This window comes from Chelon labrosus, assembly GCF_963514085.1.
Source record: "Chelon labrosus genome assembly, chromosome: 1".
Classification (NCBI taxonomy): Eukaryota; Metazoa; Chordata; class Actinopteri; order Mugiliformes; family Mugilidae; genus Chelon; species Chelon labrosus.
The window spans coordinates 2,493,296-2,512,509 of NC_140337.1; the positions used below are offsets into that span (position 1 = coordinate 2,493,296).

At 40.9% G+C, this 19,214-nt stretch overlaps 1 protein-coding gene across 1 annotated transcript; it reads right to left on the reverse strand.

The window, feature by feature from the left end:
- Nucleotides 1-5,091: 5,091 nt before the first annotated feature.
- On the reverse strand, nt 5,092-15,489 carry gc2 (guanylyl cyclase 2). Its single transcript, XM_084561754.1, is given in 24 exon segments — nt 5,092-5,632; nt 8,301-8,386; nt 8,473-8,567; nt 8,730-8,828; nt 9,125-9,299; nt 9,385-9,577; nt 9,790-9,953; nt 10,045-10,193; nt 10,429-10,813; nt 10,897-11,073; nt 11,354-11,434; nt 11,601-11,723; nt 11,858-11,997; nt 12,053-12,202; nt 12,377-12,506; nt 12,508-12,522; nt 12,525-12,593; nt 12,597-12,758; nt 12,998-13,129; nt 13,213-13,514; nt 13,681-13,798; nt 13,897-14,076; nt 14,157-14,285; nt 14,693-15,489. Coding segments are annotated over 24 exon segments (3,771 nt in total). The 5' UTR covers nt 15,065-15,489; the 3' UTR covers nt 5,092-5,487.
- Between the last annotated feature and the right edge of the window lie 3,725 nt (nt 15,490-19,214).

The window sequence follows — 19,214 nt, forward strand, 5'->3', positions numbered from 1 at the left end:
TTCCATACCGCGGAGAATGCCACGCTCGGCTTTTCGAGCCTCTACTACGCTTTGCATGCAACAATTTGCTGGACCCTTTTATCCCAAACACCTTTCAGTATCATGAGTGGGATCATGTGCAGCTTGCCCCAGTGGGAATTAAACTCTTAGCTGTATATAGGACCACCTGTCTGCTGCTGAATGTGTCCCTGTAAATGACAAAGACCTAAAAACATTTGTGACTATGACAGTACACCTCTGCCCTTTTGTGCTGCATATCATTTTTCTAAAATTACAAATAGCTAGGAGGATTTGGTTAAGATAACGTTGGTCACATGATCTTTCTGAGCTGTCATTGTTGCCGTAAAAGTTGACATTAGCCTATTTGTTCCGTCAACCAGTGTTCCAAGGTCAAGAATTTATTTTCAGTGTAAATGTCATTTTAATATTTATTCATTCAGTCAACAGTTTGCTCAAACTGAAATTCCTATCAGACTTCTTAACAAAACTTGCTAGCTACAAAGAAATTACATGTAGGTAAAGCAAACCAGAAGAGTCAGAAGTCATACATTTCATGGAGGCTAGCACTTTTCCATTGCTACCTACCTTTGCACTAAGCTAGGCTTAGGCTCCTTGTCCTATATATCTTCTTAATACTCACAGGGATGACAACAACACCCATAAATGTTACTGTAGTTTTCTTAAAATCTGCCAAAATTAGTATCCTATAATTTAAACAATCAGTATTGCTAAAGCATTCTTCCTTAAAGGAACGGTGTGTGGGATTTAGTGCCCCTAGTGCTCAGGTTGGGGATTGCAAGCAACTAATGCTGCCTTCAAATGGAACTCGTGAGGTTGTGGTTATGACATGGAAAGTCGTGTTCACAAAATGCTTGGCGTTCAAGTGGTAACATCGGCTGTAAGTCAGGCAACTTCATTTACGAAATGTAAAGGGACAATAAAAGGATGAGGCTGTTGGAAATATCAACATTTTCTTAAGACATAGTATAACTCCATCTCTAAAAATCTCCTAAAAAATGAATAAAACCTTTGGTGGCTCTTCAGAGCTCACTGTAAGCTAACAAAAACTCAGCAGTTTGTAATTTAAGGTGACACAGTATACACACATAAAAAACATAATGTTAAATTGTGTTTATGGTCAATATAGGGTCATTTCAGGGCCCTTTAATCCCTCTATGAATCGAGTTTTTCTCTCTCAGGCTTTGATCCCTTTGACCTCCAGTTATGGAAAAACACGGACAGCATTTTGACAAATGACAAATTATCAACCTCCAATCACTCTCACAATGACAGCTAGCTACCAGTCAGGCCACCGGGCAACCCAACGCTTCCCGGGGGAAGTATCAGCTGATTTTCAAAGGAAGGCTGGTTCTGCTAACCTCTGTCTGGCGTGAGACCAGTCAAACCCCCTCAAAAGCTTTCATCCTTCTAACTCCGCTGCTGGGAGAACAACTGAACTCATGTAGCCTTCCACCTTTTACCCTGTTTCGGTCCTGACACTCACAAGGAAGCATGTCAGATCCACAAAACCGCCTCACTTGAGGTTAAAATATGATCAATTTTATGTATGCAGTGGCTCAATTGACCCGTCATTATTGTGACGACTTTAAAGAGGCGTCTATCTACAGACAGCAAGCCTGAGACAACAAAAAGCTTTGTGTTTGGCTGCGTCTAAGTGTCAGTCAAACTAGCAGCCACTGTGTTGCCTTAATGATGCAAATCTGCTCTTGCATCGTGGCCTTTATTTGGTTAATGTTGCTGACGTCTGCAGACACCCAGGAAAGAATATTTCACTGTCAAACCGGTCTTTTTAGCTTTTCTGTACAGACACATGGGATGGTAGCCGCTGTTCAATGTAAATCTGACAATAATAAATGATTATTGTTGATTATTGTTTCATAAAAGCTTCCACTTTGCTGCTGGTGTTGTGTAATTATCTAATTAAAGTCATTTTATCATGTGCCTCCCTTCCTTTCATGGACAGTTACCAGGGTACAGCTCCCTCTGCTGGTCAGGACCATCCCCTGCAGTGAACCCTCGGCTGCTATTGTACCTCCAACAAAGGAGAGGAGCCAACAAAGCTGAAACACACATACACACACAGGAAACACAAAGGAAAGCATGCTTCCCTTTGTTACAGACTCTGCCTGTTATTTCAGCACAGTTGCGACACTGTTTGCTGCTGTTGACGTTGCAATTTAAACAGTTTATTGAGGAACAAACTGTTAAAATGTCCAACATATTCAACAGCATTCTGCAGGACTTGATGCTGTTTTGTTAAAGAAACTTCGGTGAATTAAACTCACGCAACAAAAAAACAAAAACAAAACAAAACAAAAAAACAAAAAACAAAAAAACTAATTTAAAAAAAAAGCCTTTCCATGTATTCACTGGTTTCTTTTGGGGAACAAAATAGCTCTCTATGGAAACACACTGTTCTTTCCACCCTGTATTACAGCAGCCAACACTTGAAGTACATTAATAATACATTACATTTGCTTTTGTATTTACAACATTTACAAAGACACACATATAGGAATAAAGAAATGTGGGTTTAGGTATTCATTAAAGTCAAATTGTTCATATTTTCGTTTATTTCTGATAATAATCTTTTGGTTGTTTTTGAGTTAAAGAGTTCCCTCCTATGCTTTTCTTTCACCTTTTTCTCATTTTAACTCAAAAGTCTTTGCCTTTCTGTCCCAGTTGCCCCTGTAAAATCATTTTTTGTGTCCCAGTTGTGAGATTTTTAATGCTTTTGTTGCACATTTACGCACTTTATTTGCACATAAACAGTCATAAAATAGAAATAAATGTAGATTTAAGTGTTTTTCTATGTCGTTATGTGTTCTGGAAATCTCTAAAATGTTCATGTTTTGCCTTTTATGGCTTATTTAGGATGATATTGTTTAGGTTTTAGATTTTTTTTAGTTTTCAGTAGTAATTTTTGAGTTTTTGTCGCACATTTCCACAGTGTTGCTCATTTTTCCCCCAAATCCACAAACTAATCCACATTTCAGAGTCATATCATAGGCAGACATGTGGATTTAAGTGTTTACCTATAATCATTTTGGTTCTGGGAACCCCTTAAATGCTCATAGCTTCTTTTTTTACATAGTTTTAAATTCAGTTTGAAAGTTTTTGCCTTTGTCACCAGATCAGAAGTTGTTGGCTCTGTCACACTTTTTGTTGTCTGAAACTTTTTGTTGCACATTTCCACACCGTTGCTCAGATTTCTGCAAGATGCACACACAAACATACACTTCATCATATAAACTAGAAATTGAATGTGGGTTTTTCTGGACTAATAATTTTAAGTGACATTCTGTTTCTGTATATTCCTCAAAGAGCCAAATTAAAAAGCTTCTCCCATAATCAGTAATATTACTGTACGACAGAAAACTCTGCTGCACACTTGTCTCATGTCAGCGGATCACATTACATAAATAATCCTAATCTGACTATCTATCCATCAATATCCTCTAATCTTTCTGAATCCACGTTCCTCCTTACTCTATATCACTATACCATAATCTATACTCAGCCTTTCCTTCCCCCAAACAAACTCCCATCAACCCCTATAAATCCTCTAGATGTGTGATGGCCATATGATAATCTGTGGCTCTATAGCTCTGACACATGACAGTTAAAATGAACATGAACCACACATCTGCAGGAAGTTGCAAAGGAATCATATATATATAACTACTGTTTTTCTGCATGAGACTAATGACACGAGGTGGAGTTCTACGCTTCAAAAGGCTTATTTTATTATTTAATACAGTGTTATTTGGACAGTTGGTCCATGATGGCAGAAACAAGGACTTTGGATATTTGTCCCTCGGGACATAGGCCTCTACAACGTCTCCCTGTGAGGACACGACTGGCTTTTGCTTGCCAAATCCAGACTATAATCCTCCAGAGCGTCCAGCGCGTCAGCTGCTGTTTAAAATCAATATATTCTCTAGTTGACCACTAGAGGCCACTGTTGAATGGTTTGATAAAAACTGCCTGTCTTCCCCGACACCGTTTTATAAACTTTTTATCCAGGTTTATTTTTTAGGTATCAGTACAAGACGTGTTGAATGAGCATATACAGTATATTTACACCAGTCTGGTATACAAAGAGGAAAGCTACAACATCAATTGTGGAGTAAATAAGACTGTTTAAAATGAACCTAAAGTTTACGGTACATGTAAAAATAACTTCAGCTACATGGAATCAGGCTAGATCAGACCTAAACCCAAATGACAGACTGTTTTTTTGTTTTTTTGTTATTTTTTTAGTTTGCTAAAATTTAACAGAATAGTTGCTAGAAAAAATGGAGGGCGTTGATTAGAACAGGCAGGTAAACTCAACATTTTCAGCACTATATTTGATCTGACTTTGAAGAAAGAGATACCACAATAGCCTCTGTCTCATGGGAGCAATGTCTGGACTTTTTCTTGACCTATAATCCTCCCGAGAAGGGAAAATCATGAATTGGTCTCTCTCTAGTTGGAATAAATCCATTCTTTCTGAGCATGTTTGCTCCATGTGGGGTAAACATCAGATGATGAGTTTCCCGGAGACTGAGAAACATCTTGCACATCTTCTCAGTGTTGTCCATAAAGGTTGGCAAACTTCTTCTTCTTCTTCTTCTTTGGTTAATTTTATGGCAGATTTGAGGCCTCACAGCAGAAGAGCCCCTGAAGCAATCAAGTCCTTCTCTGACCGATCTTATGGGGTATGTATACATTTATCTTATCAGGTCAGATCTTATAGTTGGGGCATTGTGATGATTCCCGCCATCATGATCAGTCGGTCAAGAGCTTATGCTTTGAGCTTTTTAGTCTGAACCTATTAAGCCAGATCATACATGTGCAGTGTGGAATTAGTCCACCAACAGAAACACTAAAAGTCCCAGTTTTTGGGGCACGCTGTGGTGTAGTGTTTAAAGAAGCTGCTAGGGACCAGCTCTAATTGTCAAGTTTAGAGGGATTTCTGTCACTTCCTGTCATCACTCTATTGTTTTTTTTTTCCAAATATGTTCCTACAAAAAATAAATATATACAAATATAAAACAAGTAAAATGAAGTGGTTAAAGTACTTAATTTTGCTTATTTTGTGTTTTTCTAATAATTCCCTCTGAGCCTCCTCCAAGTCTCCTCCTCCGCTCTGCTGCCTCTTCTTGCCAGGCAGGGAAGTGGAAGTGGAGGAAATGAAGGAGAGATTATTTTGCCTTCCACTGCTGCTGACGTTCCCTTCCTGCAGATCCCGGCTTTGCTGAGTCACCACTTGTCAGCCTCCACGCACACTTCCACGTCCGACTCCATATCCTCAAGCCACTAATACACACACACGCGCATACAAACACACACAGTGACTGATCTGAACTAACTCTTTCACTAGCCTCCTCCTGACTGCAGAGTTTTGGAAGGAAATTAAAAGTCCTCCCCATGAGCAGCGGTTCAAAGATAAGTTTCTGCACAGGTAAAGGTGCAGGTCAGTCAGTGGTGTGTCATCATGACGTTGGCGTCGTCTTCAGGGTTGTAGAGCTGAGTCACGACGCGGACGTGAGAGATCTTCTTCACCGCCTTGTGAAAAACCTGCTTCATGTCCTTGGACTCTCTCGGCAGGATGCTGATACGGGTGCTGAGAGGAGGAGGAGGAGGAGGACAAGTAGGAAGAGGAGGACGAGAGTCAACGGGAGGAAGGATGGAGGAAGAAGAAGAAGAAGGAAACACAAAATTAGATGGGAAGATGGGCCCTTGTTCCTTTTCGAGAAGGAGAGGAATAGTTCAAGCTTTCGCTTTGGATTCACTTTCAGTCTGGAAGCAGATGGATTCTTGCTATGAGGTTTCTAGATGAAACTCAACAAACAGTTTTCTTTTGTCAAGGCAAACGGTAGAGAATTATCCATTTCTTTTAACAATGCTGGTGCATCTTTAAAAGTGCACAGGGTCCATCTTCAGCCAGTCGAATCCAGAGTCTCCCTCCATTTCTCAAAATCTTGAACTATTCCTTTAACAAGCAAAAAAACAGGGAATGGTACATTAGCAAATTAAAGGTGCCATGACCGAAAAACAGGACGTCTTACAACTATCACCTCTGGTATTTATAATGCCATTGAATCAGGGATTTAGTTTTGGAGTAAAAGTAAATGGAGAGGTTTTAGATTAAAAAAAAGGGGGGAAACAGTGATGGAAAGCTGGTCTGGATAAGTCACCACGAAGAACTGACTTTTAAATAGCTATAGAAAAGGTTTTAGGTTTGACAATCCTACAATCCAGCGCCATAATAGAGGATCAATAATACAGAAAATGTGTTAAAGAGCACCATGGCATTTCAGACTTTCCATTTCAGCTCATTTCAGTCAGTGCTGGCACATTGCTGCTATCGAACGAAAAGCAAGTTTTAGGAAGCAACGAGACGATAGGATGAAAACTTGTAAAGTAGAAGAACTGAGTTTTGTCATTGACGAAAAAGATTATTTTATGGACAAAATCCCCCCCACAGCCCTCGCCTGAACCGTCTGTGGATGTCGCCGCTTTTGTTCGCAGTTCACTTGGACATGACCCCGTTTCAAAATCTCACAAGAAATCTTCCCTTAATCCCCTGCAGCAAGAAACTACCAATCAGAAAAGAAAAATGGTGTAACGGCAAGATGAACTTGTGAAAGAAATCTTAGTTAAAATGTCTTGATATCTAACAATAATTATCTTTTTATCCATAAAATGGGAAACATTTAAAGAGCCATTGCACCAAGCTTGTTCGTGACCATCTGCGTCTTGTTGTGGTCAAAGATTTCTTCCCAAACTTTGAATGGGTCACGTTCAAGATGCAGCTAAATGCAAACAGAATGCAGTGACACCTTGAGACAGTTCGTCCGCAGACTTTGCCAAAGGACGAGTCACGTTGCCCAACCAAGCCAGTAATGTTATACATTTTTTTATAATGCATAACATTACCTCAGTTTTTCTTCTTTGCAAGTTGTTCCTGTTGTTGTTTCTCGGCTTTCCGTTTCTTGTACTGGGCTATCTCGGCCATCTGCAGCCCGTGGGCCATTTGCCTGTTGAGACGAAGTGAACAGCATGATCACAGAACACACACACATACACACACACATCTACAGTGCCGCTTTAAAACATTTGCACCCTTCAGAACTTTTGGAACATTTCCACATAAAATGTACTCATAGCATCAGTTTTCACCTTTTCGAGCCTTGAAAGTAGACAAAAATAACCCAATCAAACAAATGAAACAGAAATATTACGCCTTTGTGTATGTTTATTCAAGAAAATGTATAATTTGTTCATATCTGTGAGGTCCAAAAGTAAACCCCTGATTTATGTATCTGGTTTGACTTCCTTGAGCAGCAGTACAGCAGCTAAACATTTCTGGTAACTGCTGATCAGTCATCTACAGGGGCTTGGAGTTCTGAGATGTTGGTGGGTTTTGTCACATGAACTGTTTGTCTTTCCACAACATTTCAGGACTTTGACTTGGTCATTCTAAAACAATTTATTCTGCTTGCTTTTGTGCAACGAGTTGTGTCTTTGGGTTAGATATCAAGAAATTTTAACTAAGATTTCTTTCACAAGTTCATCTTGCCGTTACCATTTTTCTTTTCTTGTCTTGAGTTTAGTCTCAATATTCAGCATAAGGACAGATGTCCTGACATTTTCGTTTTAGAATTCGCTGGCTTGATTCCAAACTCTTTAGAGAAGGTTAACTTTTCCAGCCTGATGAGAAACAACAAGCCATTTTCTGAGCTCCTCAGAAAGTTCCTTTGACTGGAAGAGTATGATGGCACAGCAGCCTGAATGACACTTAGGTCTCATTACACTGATTGGACACACTTCTGAACAGATGGACTCAACTTAAACTTCAATTTTTCAACTCACAGATATGTAATACTGTAATACACAAGTATAATGTTTTTGTTTCATTGGTTTGTTTGGATTCTCTTTGTCTATTGTCAGGACTTGTCTGGTGTTTTGAGTTTTATGTTGAAATGTAGAAACGCCGGAGGGGTGCAAATACTTGTAAGTGTATACTGTAGTCCTGCAGTGGTTGTGATCAGCCAATAGGTGGATTAATATTCATAGACAACTTCTTCTTAGAGGCAGCCAGGAGAAGTTGGTAAGGTAGTACCAAGAGATTTTTGAATATAGTCAGTAGGTGTATACGTACAAGGACAACATAATTGGACCAGTAACAATGTGGTTCATTTTTAATAGACCAGTGCAGGACTCAGAAGTTGGACAATACTGGGTGCAGAAAGTTGAGGTAAATGAGGAGAAAGGACACTCATTCCTACTTGGACTTGAGTTCCGGAGGAACAGGCAGAGGTTTGTTGAATCCATCTTTACCTACAAGCCAGTAGGTCTCCTCTATTCCTTTCCCCTGAGAGAGAGACAATCTGACAGTGAGAAATTGTATTTCCTTTATATGTGTCCATGAAGTAATGATTATCTGTGGAAGGGTTGTACCTTAACTTCTGTCCTGCCTCTTAACTCCAGCTTGTAGCCGAGATTTAGTTCCCGCAAAACCTTGACTGTGCTTTGGTGGACATGGATCCTGGAGGCTGCAGCAAACAGAATGGACACGGTGGTTGGGCAGGAAGACAATTAGAACAAGAATGTCAAGTATTCGTTTTACAGACAAACACTTTGGTCTGGCTATTTTACCCATAAAAGGAGGATCAAAGGGATTTTTCAGTCCTGCATGTAGCGGGTGTTTAACTTACGCATGCCGCTGGACTCCATACGAGAAGCGGTATTCACTGTGTCTCCAAACAGACAGTAGCGAGGCATAGTGAGACCTACTACACCTGTTACACAAGGACCTGTAACACAAAACGTTTTCTTTGTTTCTGAGGACTTCAGTTCATTTTCTTGAGAACCCAACTTTAAAACAAGTTTTCAGTTTTAAAACTGATGCATAGCGTCATTGTCTGTCTTTAGCCCTGTTCAGCCTTGTTCCTGGTCAGCAGCCTGTCCAGTGGAGCTGAGACCAACTCCAGCTGGCAGCGATCCGCTAACAAAGCACTTTCCCAATGTAACCCCTAGTAACTGCAGGATTACCCCTTCACCATACACTACAGATGTCACAGCAGTAAGAAAATATGGCTTCACTCCTCACCTGTGTGCAGTCCTATGCGTATCCTTACAGGAACATCAGGCATGTGTCTCATTTTGAATGTTCCCACAGCGCTCAGGATGTCTAGAGCCATGTTGGCTATTTCTGCAGCGTGACGGTTGCCATTAGGGACGGGAACACCTGAGGCCACCATGTAAGCATCGCCAATTGTCTCCACCTACAGCAGAACGAGAGAGAGAATAATAAGCAACAATGCCATGGTCTGAGACCTCAACAGAATCAAACCAACGATTCAAACGCACCTTGTAGACGTCATGATTTCCTATGATGGCGTCGAAGATGGTGTAGAGGTCGTTGAGGAGGTCGACCACCTCGATGGGCTCGCTGTTGGCTGAGATGGTGGTGAAGCCAACAATGTCACTGAAGTAGAGGGACACGTGGTCGAAATATTCTGGTTCAACTGTCCCGCCTATCTTCAAAGCCTCAGCCACAGACCTGTGGGAAGAAAGAAGACACAAGTTTAAAATGTGCTGAAAGACAATGATGTGTACCATGGGTTTTTGACATTGCAATAGATTTATAGATGAAATCACACACATATTTCCTGCAGTGTAAATGTGCCAGAAAATGCTGACATTAATCATTATTTTATGCATTCGAAAACATCTCTACATGTTTTGGTTTTATAACAAGCTTGTCTAACTTACGGAGGCAGCATTTGTGTCAGCAGCTTCTCCGTCTTCTGTTTCTCTATCTCCAGTTCCTCTGTTCGCTCTCTGATCAACTCCTCCAGGTTGGACGAGTACTGCTCCAGCATCCTCAGCATGGAGTCTATGATGTTGGTCTTCTTCCCCTTGTTGATGTTCTTAAACTGAGAGAAGCGTTCCCCCCAAAAATAACACTGTCTCAACTGTCCAAAAGAGCAGAAACAATAACCTAATACTCCATTCAACATATCGTACCTGGTCAAAGATCTCGTCAAAGCTCGGCCTCTTGTCTGGTTGCTCGTTCCAGCATTGTTTCATCAGCTGGATGCACTCTAGTGGAGCGTAGTCTGGACTGACCACTGGACGGCACAGAGGAGGAGGCTTACGCAGCTTCTCTATTATTTCTGCAACACAGAGAAACATCAGCTCTTGTGTGGGGATGTCAATTTTCGGTCAAACGCTTCAATCCACAGTGAAACATTATGCCTATAAACTTGTTTCATGTTAACATCCTGATACTTTACTTTAGAAGAACAACTAGGAGCTAGGTTTGCTCTGATTCATATATATAGTTTAACAAAATCAACGTTTGGGGTCTGAAAAAAGTCAAGATATCTGTTTGTGAAGCTTTGGTCTTGCCTGCATCGGATTGGTCCAGCATGCAGAATGGAGGCCCTCTGATCACCACCTCCTGCATTATGATGGCAAAGCTGTAGACATCACCAGGTAGGGTCCCGTGGAGCCCTGGCTGCCCGCTCCTCAGGATCTCTGGAGCTGTCCACAACAACTCTGGAAAGCATAGATTAGTTTGAGTTTGCTTCTGTTGAGACACTGCAGAATGTGATCGTGGTACATAATCTGGCTCACCCTCTGGAGGTGGTTCAACATAGGGAAACCTCTGAGACTCCAGAACCTCATTGTAGCCGTAGTCTGTGACCTTGAGGACAAAACGCCCGTCCACCACACAGTTACGAGACTTCAGACGGGTGTGGGACACTCCACGGTGATGGAGATACTTCATTCCCTTAAGGCAGAAAACAAATCAGTGTAATATAGATCTATCTTGAGCGACCGCCCTAAAAGTAACACATGGCACCATCCACTTACCTTAATTAGATCAAGCAGCAGAGATGACTTGAACATCCAGTCGAGTTTTACGTCTTCGTTCAGGAGCAAGTCCTCCAGGCTGCCTCTGGAGCAGAACTCGGTCACGATAGCAAACACGCCACAGTCATGAAAGAAGCCCAGGAAAAGGTTGACGTTCTCGTGACGCATGTCCTTCATCTGCAAACAGAAACAGTTGGGATTTTACTTTATTATGGTCCAACAACCGGACAAGAAGATACATTTATATGACTCTGTCGGTTCTGTTCTCTGTTTTGGCAAACAAGAGAGTGTCATCTACATACAATATACGTAAGTAATAATAAGTTATTGTCAGTTAGTAGACATAAATCTGCCTGTTGGACTTTTGCTAAAAGTTTATGTATAAAAACTGTTTGGGGATAAATATTATATTCTTTAAACTAAAATAAAATCTTTGTCTCTCAATAAGGGCATGTACCAGTTCAAAAACGTCGCTGGTTTTGGGGTTGATCCTGCTAAATGTCCCATAAGGAAGTCTTTTCAGCCACGCCCAGTCACCCTGTTGGACAAAAACAGTAAACAGAAGTTAGAGTTACTACTAAACTCAGCTAATGGTGCCACATATAGTAACTGCTACCCTTTTCATTTGAGGGGTTCTAATTTTTGTTCTTAAATTGAAGAGATGAGATTTAATTGTACTGTAGATCTTAAACTGAGCGCCTGACCTCATAAATGACAACATTGGAGTTTTCGTAGGTAGCCGGGGATAGGGTGGAGACAGGCGAGGTGACACTGCGTTCAGAGACACTCCTCATGCCGCTGGCCCTGCTGTCATCCAGACTCAGCTTCTGTGAAGAGGAAATAGTTTCTAGTTTCCTCAGTAACATAGAGGAGTGTCAGTCTGTGGATAGATCACTATTACTGTCGATACCAGCTATCGGATGTTAAAGTAAAACTAACAAGATGATGGACAGAAGCTCACCTTGTTGCTAAGTGATGGATTTATAAACGTGACATCATCCAGAGTCAGCAAGATTTTGTCGGGACCTTTAACCAGTCGAATCTGACTGATGCGTCGCCTAGGCAACAAGAGAAAAAGGAGGTAGTTAACAGTTCTGCAGCTCACCAATTACTTAACAGGAATATCTTCCACATGTGTGATGATAAGTTATTTTACCCGGAAAGAACTTTACAGAAACATCCCAACAACATGGTTTAACACAGTTCCTGCTGACTTTGTACCTGATGAAGTAACTGAGAGGCAAAGCAAGAAACAAGGTGACAACCCCCCCGACAAACATGCTGATGGTGGAGAACAGATCCACACCTGGAACAGATAAAGGAGACTTCCTTTGTCAGCAAAGGACTGTTAGGACAAAGGAAAAACAAGCAAGCTAGCTGATTTGATCATTGCTAAATGTCCTAACGATGAAAGTTAACATCCCGAAATCATGGATGCATGTTATATTCTGCATATTATCTGTGTGTGTTTGGTCCTCACCCCCTGAGCAGATAACTCCAGGAGTAAACCAACAGGAGGAATCCTTCCTGGGTCCATACCCTCGAGGGAAGTGGATGTCTTGACCCAAGAAACGAACCATCCCAATCTCCATGTCAATCCTGTCATTAATCGGTTAGATCAGTGGTTCATTCTGAGTGAGCTGCCTTCTTTGACTGTCCAACCGCCTCCAAGGGTCACTTTGTATGCCATTAATAATTTATTCATTTGCTTGTATCACATGATGAAACACTGAACACTGGATCTCAGCACTTACATACCTGTACGTTGGCTTCAATTCCCAGGACAATCCATCAGTGTCCAGTATGAGATAGTTCAGCTGACCTGCTCCAGCATCACTGGTTTTGATGGGATGGCTAAAGCCCTGCAACATGAAACATGAATGTGTCTAGAACTGTTCTTTTTATAGACTTTAAGGAAGAGACAAAGGAAGAGAAAACAAAAAACAAAAGGGTTTGCACATTTATTTTGAATGATTTAAATGTTGGAAAATACAATCAGGAGATGTCTACTCCTTAGGGTTAGGGTTAGGGTTAGGGTTAATGTTGTGTAAGTTTATGAAGTTTTATTTTGTTTCCTTTGGATGTCACAAAATGGATATACCTGGAAGTCCAGGTTCCGGGTGTGTCGTGCCAGGTTTCCTCCTGACATCCACTCCCTGGACTTCTGTACACGATGCACTGCATGCGCCATGAACATAACAGAGTTGTAGATGGTACCGAACAGAGGAGACACCTGCAACACATACAGAGATGTCAGCTTTGGCTGCCTTGCTCAAGGAAGACTCAAAAATACAGAAATATAAACCTTTGTTTCACCTGCTGTGGCTTCAGAGTTCTCGCCACCTCTCCCCTCTCCATGGCCTCTCTGTAGGCTTCATAGAACGACACCTTGGGGGAGTCAATGGTAACGGTCAGCACGGAGTCGTAGGCGCGTAGTAGCTTGCTGTTGCTCTTTAGAGCCGGGTAGGTGATGTTGTGATAGGGCAGGCTGTAGAGCAAGGCGTCATAGGGCACAAAGACCAGGGAGCCGTCGATCATCTGCATGTCATAGGCCGTCTCCAAAAGGAGCTTCTGGGTTGCCCCGCCGATCAGTGCCGAGTGCATGCAGAGGATCACAACTGGGACAAGACATTGAGCTTGATCATTGGCTCTTTTACACTAAAATAAAGGTTGATGTAACAAAATAAATAATATCAAGAAACTACCACAAAAACCTTTTAAACTTGAAGAAAGACAAGACAACCCACATACACGGAAGCTCCACTGAGGGCGATCAGTACAAACCTCGTATTTCTTTCATCTTGTGGACCCTGGATAGAGTTCGTCTTATGCTGTGAGGTGTGTTCTCCATAAAACTGACCAATCTGACTGACATCCCATGGCTCCTTAAGGAGTCCGCCACCTGGAGGAGACAGAGAAATGCGAAACAAATGGAACTTGACAGCATCTACTGTAGAAACTCATTGTTTTAGAGACACATGGGAAGAGAAAAATTCAAACCTTGGTAGCTGTCTCCACCCATATGTCCTCTGAGGAAGAGATGATACCAATGTGGGCCCACCTAAAGTAGCTCAAGACACTGTGCAGTACCCAGGTGGGCCTTGCCATGGAGCGAGCGAATGTCGGGTGGCTCCGAACATCGTCCAGCTCATGGCCAATGCAACCCCAAGGAAACAATGCCTGTGAAGATGAAAGTAAATTACAAAAGGAAATGAAAAATGGAATTCTGCCCCTCTAGAATATCATTCCCTCAGACGTACTTTGTTCCAGCCTTTGGTCAGCATTGAAGCAGCATCACAGTAGCCTGGGTTGGCTGGTCCAATGTATCCCGAGGCTTTGGTGTGGAAACCCACAAATGCCTCCAGTGCCCTTGATGTCTCACACGGCTCCTGAGAGACATTCAATCAATCAGTCCGGCTGAAATAGAAGTTGTGCCACTTTTCAAAGGGTATGGAAAGAGTATAGTCATTACAAGCTTAATATCTTTGGAAAAGTCGTCAGGTTAGATGTTTCCCCTTGTTTCCAGCCTTATGCTAAGCTACATTTCATGTAGCCATTGACATATTAAACAAACTTTTTTTAAAAACAGCAATACTTCATAAATGTTGAGCAGTTTCTTTAATGTGAGGTTTTCATGGAATCTGCATAACTTTTTGTTCCTGATAAACTTTGCTGCTTAGCAACTCTACCATTGCTAACCAACTAATGTCAGCTTATATAGCTTTCTTAACTTTGATGATGCCCAACCTTGACACTGTACATAATAACGCTGACAATGATGTTAGTTGTGTGGTACCTGCAGCACGGCATAGTCAAACGTTGTTGCGTAGGACAACGAGGGGTCCCTGTTGATGCGGTTGACTGCGAGCTGTGCCGCCACACTGGGTAGGGCTTTAGCAAAAAGAGGGTCACATCCCCACGGTCCTACCACCCCAACCCGAAACCCGGCTGCCTGTGCCGGACAGGGCAGTAACCACAGGAGAAAGAGAAACCGCAGGAGGCCATTAAGAGATGGATGGAGCAGAAAGAGGGAACGAGGCTCACGGACACAAGGAGAAGAGTGAAGGTGAGGACAAGGAAAGGAAGTAAGGCAGACGTCAGGAGATTTTTCTGGTGTCCGCTTCCATCTTTGAGGCAAGGAGGTGAAGGCACGGTGCTGTTGTCGCATCTCAAGGCTCAAGGCCTCAGGAGCGCACAGGAAGTAGGGTGGAGACAGAGTCTAAAGGTGAAGATGCTGCTTCCCTGAAAGGAAGGATATGAATCAGTCTTTACCAAGCTACAACTTCTGGGGTTGCAGTCCCACAAATTACCACTTGAGGCTTGCGTCACTGATAAGTCAATCCCCAGACTTCCATATTAAAATGCCCAATTCACAACATAAAAATAACATGTTTACAGCCTGGTAGACAAACCTTTTTGCTTTCTAAAGCTAATTTCTCCATTGATTATATCAAGGCCTTAAATTATGCAAAATTAATAAAGGTTGTGGCAACTCTGAGTCAAAGGTGAAGGCATCATAGAGGTTGCAAGGTGTCTGGCTACACATCACCCCTAAGCCTCACCTCCACTATGCTCCACCTCTTTGACCATTTCTGAATTGGCCAGTATTTGGGTGGAGTCAGTCGCGGCCAAGATGCCGACGCCCAGAGGCACCACACTGGGCTTTGAAACTGTTTTACAGAAAATGTAAAGGGGACTATCACAGAGGGTTTGTCCATCATTGTATATAGTCAAGGACCTTTACATTTGGAGTTTTAAAGTTATTTTATCTGAGGCTCTATTGAGTGGACTTGTCTCTGACCTGAACATATTTCAGTCTCAATAAAATCTAGTCTGCACAGTTTGATTATATCAGTTTTGTTCCATTATGAGGACACCACTTCAAGTTCATTCAATTTAGCATATGCTGTTTTTATGCATGTTAAGGATATGAAGACAACTTATATGACCTGCAAGTACAAATATTTCTTTTTAAGCTAGAGTTTTAAGAGTTGGATCAAGCATCTTTAAGCTCTGCATATTGTTAACATTTGGTTGGTTTGTTCTTAATCTGTTTTTAATCTGAGAGTTTAAATCTGTGTACACTTTGCAGAGCTGCAGTTTATTTTCTCAAAGAAGGACCAGCGTATTAAAGTCCCATGAACTCATTGTCACACAGGAGCCATTTTAGTGACCCTACTCCATCAGCTAAAACAGGATTATCTGATGACCCTCTCATACTGTCTCATAATCCTCAAGGCTATGCAGAAAGAACAGATAAACTGATTTATTTCCTGGTAGTTACAGGGTGAAAACATTTTTCTGATGTTGCAGACTGTTCGAAATTAGCACATTTTAAGACTCTGCTGTTTAATTGTATAATTTTCTTGAATGAGGATGTTTTTCTAAGATCTTGAGGCTGAGCCTATTCTAATAACTCCATTGGTTGTCGTCATTCTTTTTGTTTAAACCTTCCTACCTTGCATTGATGATGTGGACAGGTGTGTCTTCTGCACCAAAGCGCCTCACTGCTGACTTATTTCATCCCTTCTTCTACTGTTTACATCCAAATAGCCACCGAGTCGCCCTATATTTGCCTCTCCATCATCGCTAACCAAAAAGTGTTACTGTTTTACGTGGACACAAGTCAGTCGGTGCCTCTACTGAAGATTTACGGTTCACGCGTTTGTGTGGATGAGACGACCTGGAACAAGTGTGTGACCTGCCCTGTCAGATTATATCAAATCCAATCAGGACCTCTGTAGCTATAAGCTGCACCGATTGAAACAATGGTGATCATTACATTTAATGCATTACGCCATACCTATATAGATGTTGGCTGCAGTCTGTGGCCCTTAAAAGAAAAGTATGTGTTTGGAGTAGGACCACCAGCAGCAGTGGTTTGAGAACAAGGTTAAAATAAGGTTTCAGTTTTGTTTCACATTGAGGTATATTTAGTTCTGGAGCATTTTTTTTATTTTTATCTATCTATATTTTCATTTCTATCATAGATTTATGGGAAATGTGTTAATCTACATATGATTTTTTGTCCTTTACAGTGTTCCAACGATGTGGATGTGGTATTTTTACACTGGTATTTTCAATAAATCTGTAAAAAATGAGCAACAACAATTAGAAAAAGCTTGTTTTTATTAAATGTTGCATCCAGTTTTATGAACTGTATCCCAGTCAGGTCTGTCCCACACATGGACCACTGACTTGTCGGGCATTGCCCTTTAAGTCCTGAGAGGGAGGTGTGGTAGAACTTCATGAACACATCAGAATTTGCAGAGTTAAACACGAGAAGATGTTTGATTACTTTGTATTTTTACAACCCCATCATCAGACCCAGTAACTGTGAGGAATGCAGCGGCAGCAGATGTCATCCAGCTCAGAGGAATGCGCCGTTTTATGTAGGCACACATGTTTATGAAGTCATTTTTTACTTCAGGCAACAGATGTCTGGTGTGTCTGCAAATCTAAATAACTTCAGTCCAGTCAAAATATTTAAATTCAGATTTTCTTAAGACATTTAAATATAAAAGCTACTTAAAATTGTCCATAAACGAGAAAATACATATAAAAGGTTTTAAATGAAATTATTTTTTTAATAACTTAATAACATATACTTTATTAAAGAATTAAAGAATTAATATTTGAGGGAAAATTACTGTTAAAATGTCTTTGTTGAATTTGTTTATTAATGATCGGTGTCCCTGTTAAAGAAAGCAAGAAATACACAAACCACACTGGACACTATAAGCAACGTAAAACTGCAGATAAAATAATAATTTTCTTCTTTTGTTCTTTATAATCTCTAATTTTAATTATCTTCTTTCTGATGCTCTTATTTTGACATTTAAACCCCAACCCCTAACCACTAACCCTAACCTCCCGTCCAGTTACAGTATGAAAACAAGAACATTTTTGAGTTAATAAATACACACTGGCCACTGTTGTTGTTACCCCAATAAAAGCTAGAGGGCAGCACAGTCCAGAAACAACAACCAGAAGCCTCAGTCAGTCATCTGGTGGAGTTTTCTGTTAGAAAACACAACATTTATACAACTTCAACCCAAATGGAATCATTATGAAACAGATTTAGCAAGGATTTTAGCCTTCCTGTGAGGCGGTTATTGCAAAATGTGGCTGCACATTTCTGCAGGGTAAATGATGTTGCTCTTTTTATGTGGTTATTGGGTTTAAGTTGATTATCTGACTCACGGCATTGCCCTTTCTCTTTGACTTACATCTGGAACTCAAGCACGCAGTTTAAGAAAGCATATTAATGTTAATGCAAGTGAAAGTGTTACTCTGTGACGTTTTTTAATAAATGTGTGGCTGCTGAATGAAGCCACCGGCAGCAACTGTTTACATATTAACATTAAAGTACTTCACCATAATCTCTCTTTCTGAACTCTGGCTCAGAGTCAAAACCAAGACAAATCAGTCCAGATGTCAAGAGATGACCTGCCAGATGAACCCTCTGACTCTGTTACAGTAACACTGCACCACACAATCACATGCTGCTTTAACATGCTTTAAAATGTGTCTTTCAAATGACTGACAGGGCAAAGGATTGTTCAGCAAAGCCAAAGTAAGGAATCAATTGTTCATGAAATCAGTGGTTGAATGGTTGAAAGCTGCAGGGGATATCCAGCAAAATGAGATTGGATTACGATTGTTTGTTGCTCTGACTGTGACTAAAATCAGGACTATTTGATGTGACAGTTGGATGTACATTTTACTAGCCTGGCTTAACACCCCATTTGGATTTCATTATGGGGCGGGGTTTAACTGGTAAAGGGAAAAAATACCTTCAAAAATGGATAGTCCTCCAACCAGTCACAGCCATTTTGTTGTAAACAAATTAATCTCCAAAATATTTGATTAACTGACAGATCATAATCTGTCTGCCAGACCAACCTTCCACCACAGAAAAGGAGTTTGTCTGGACACAGGACACAAGACCTTGCTATATTTATTAATTTATTGACATTTTTAGATTAAACAAGGTTGTGCTTCAGAGCATCCTGGTCAGTGTAGGCAACAAGAGAGAGAGTTACAGAGACAGAGCAGGCTGTAAAATGCGTCACAAAGCCAGCACTGAACCCTTTCTGCAGCGCCCCTTTGTGTTGGGGAGGTTGGCATCCAAAATTTGTTTACAAGAAGTTGCTTAGAAACCAAAACTAACATATCAGGCAATATATAAAACAAATTAAAACAAAAAAAATGGCCCCATATTAAACATATTAGCATTTGAGAAGCTGAGAATTTTCTAAATTCAAAGTTTATAAGTGCAGCTATTGTTTTGTAATTGAATGCATTTATTTAAATAT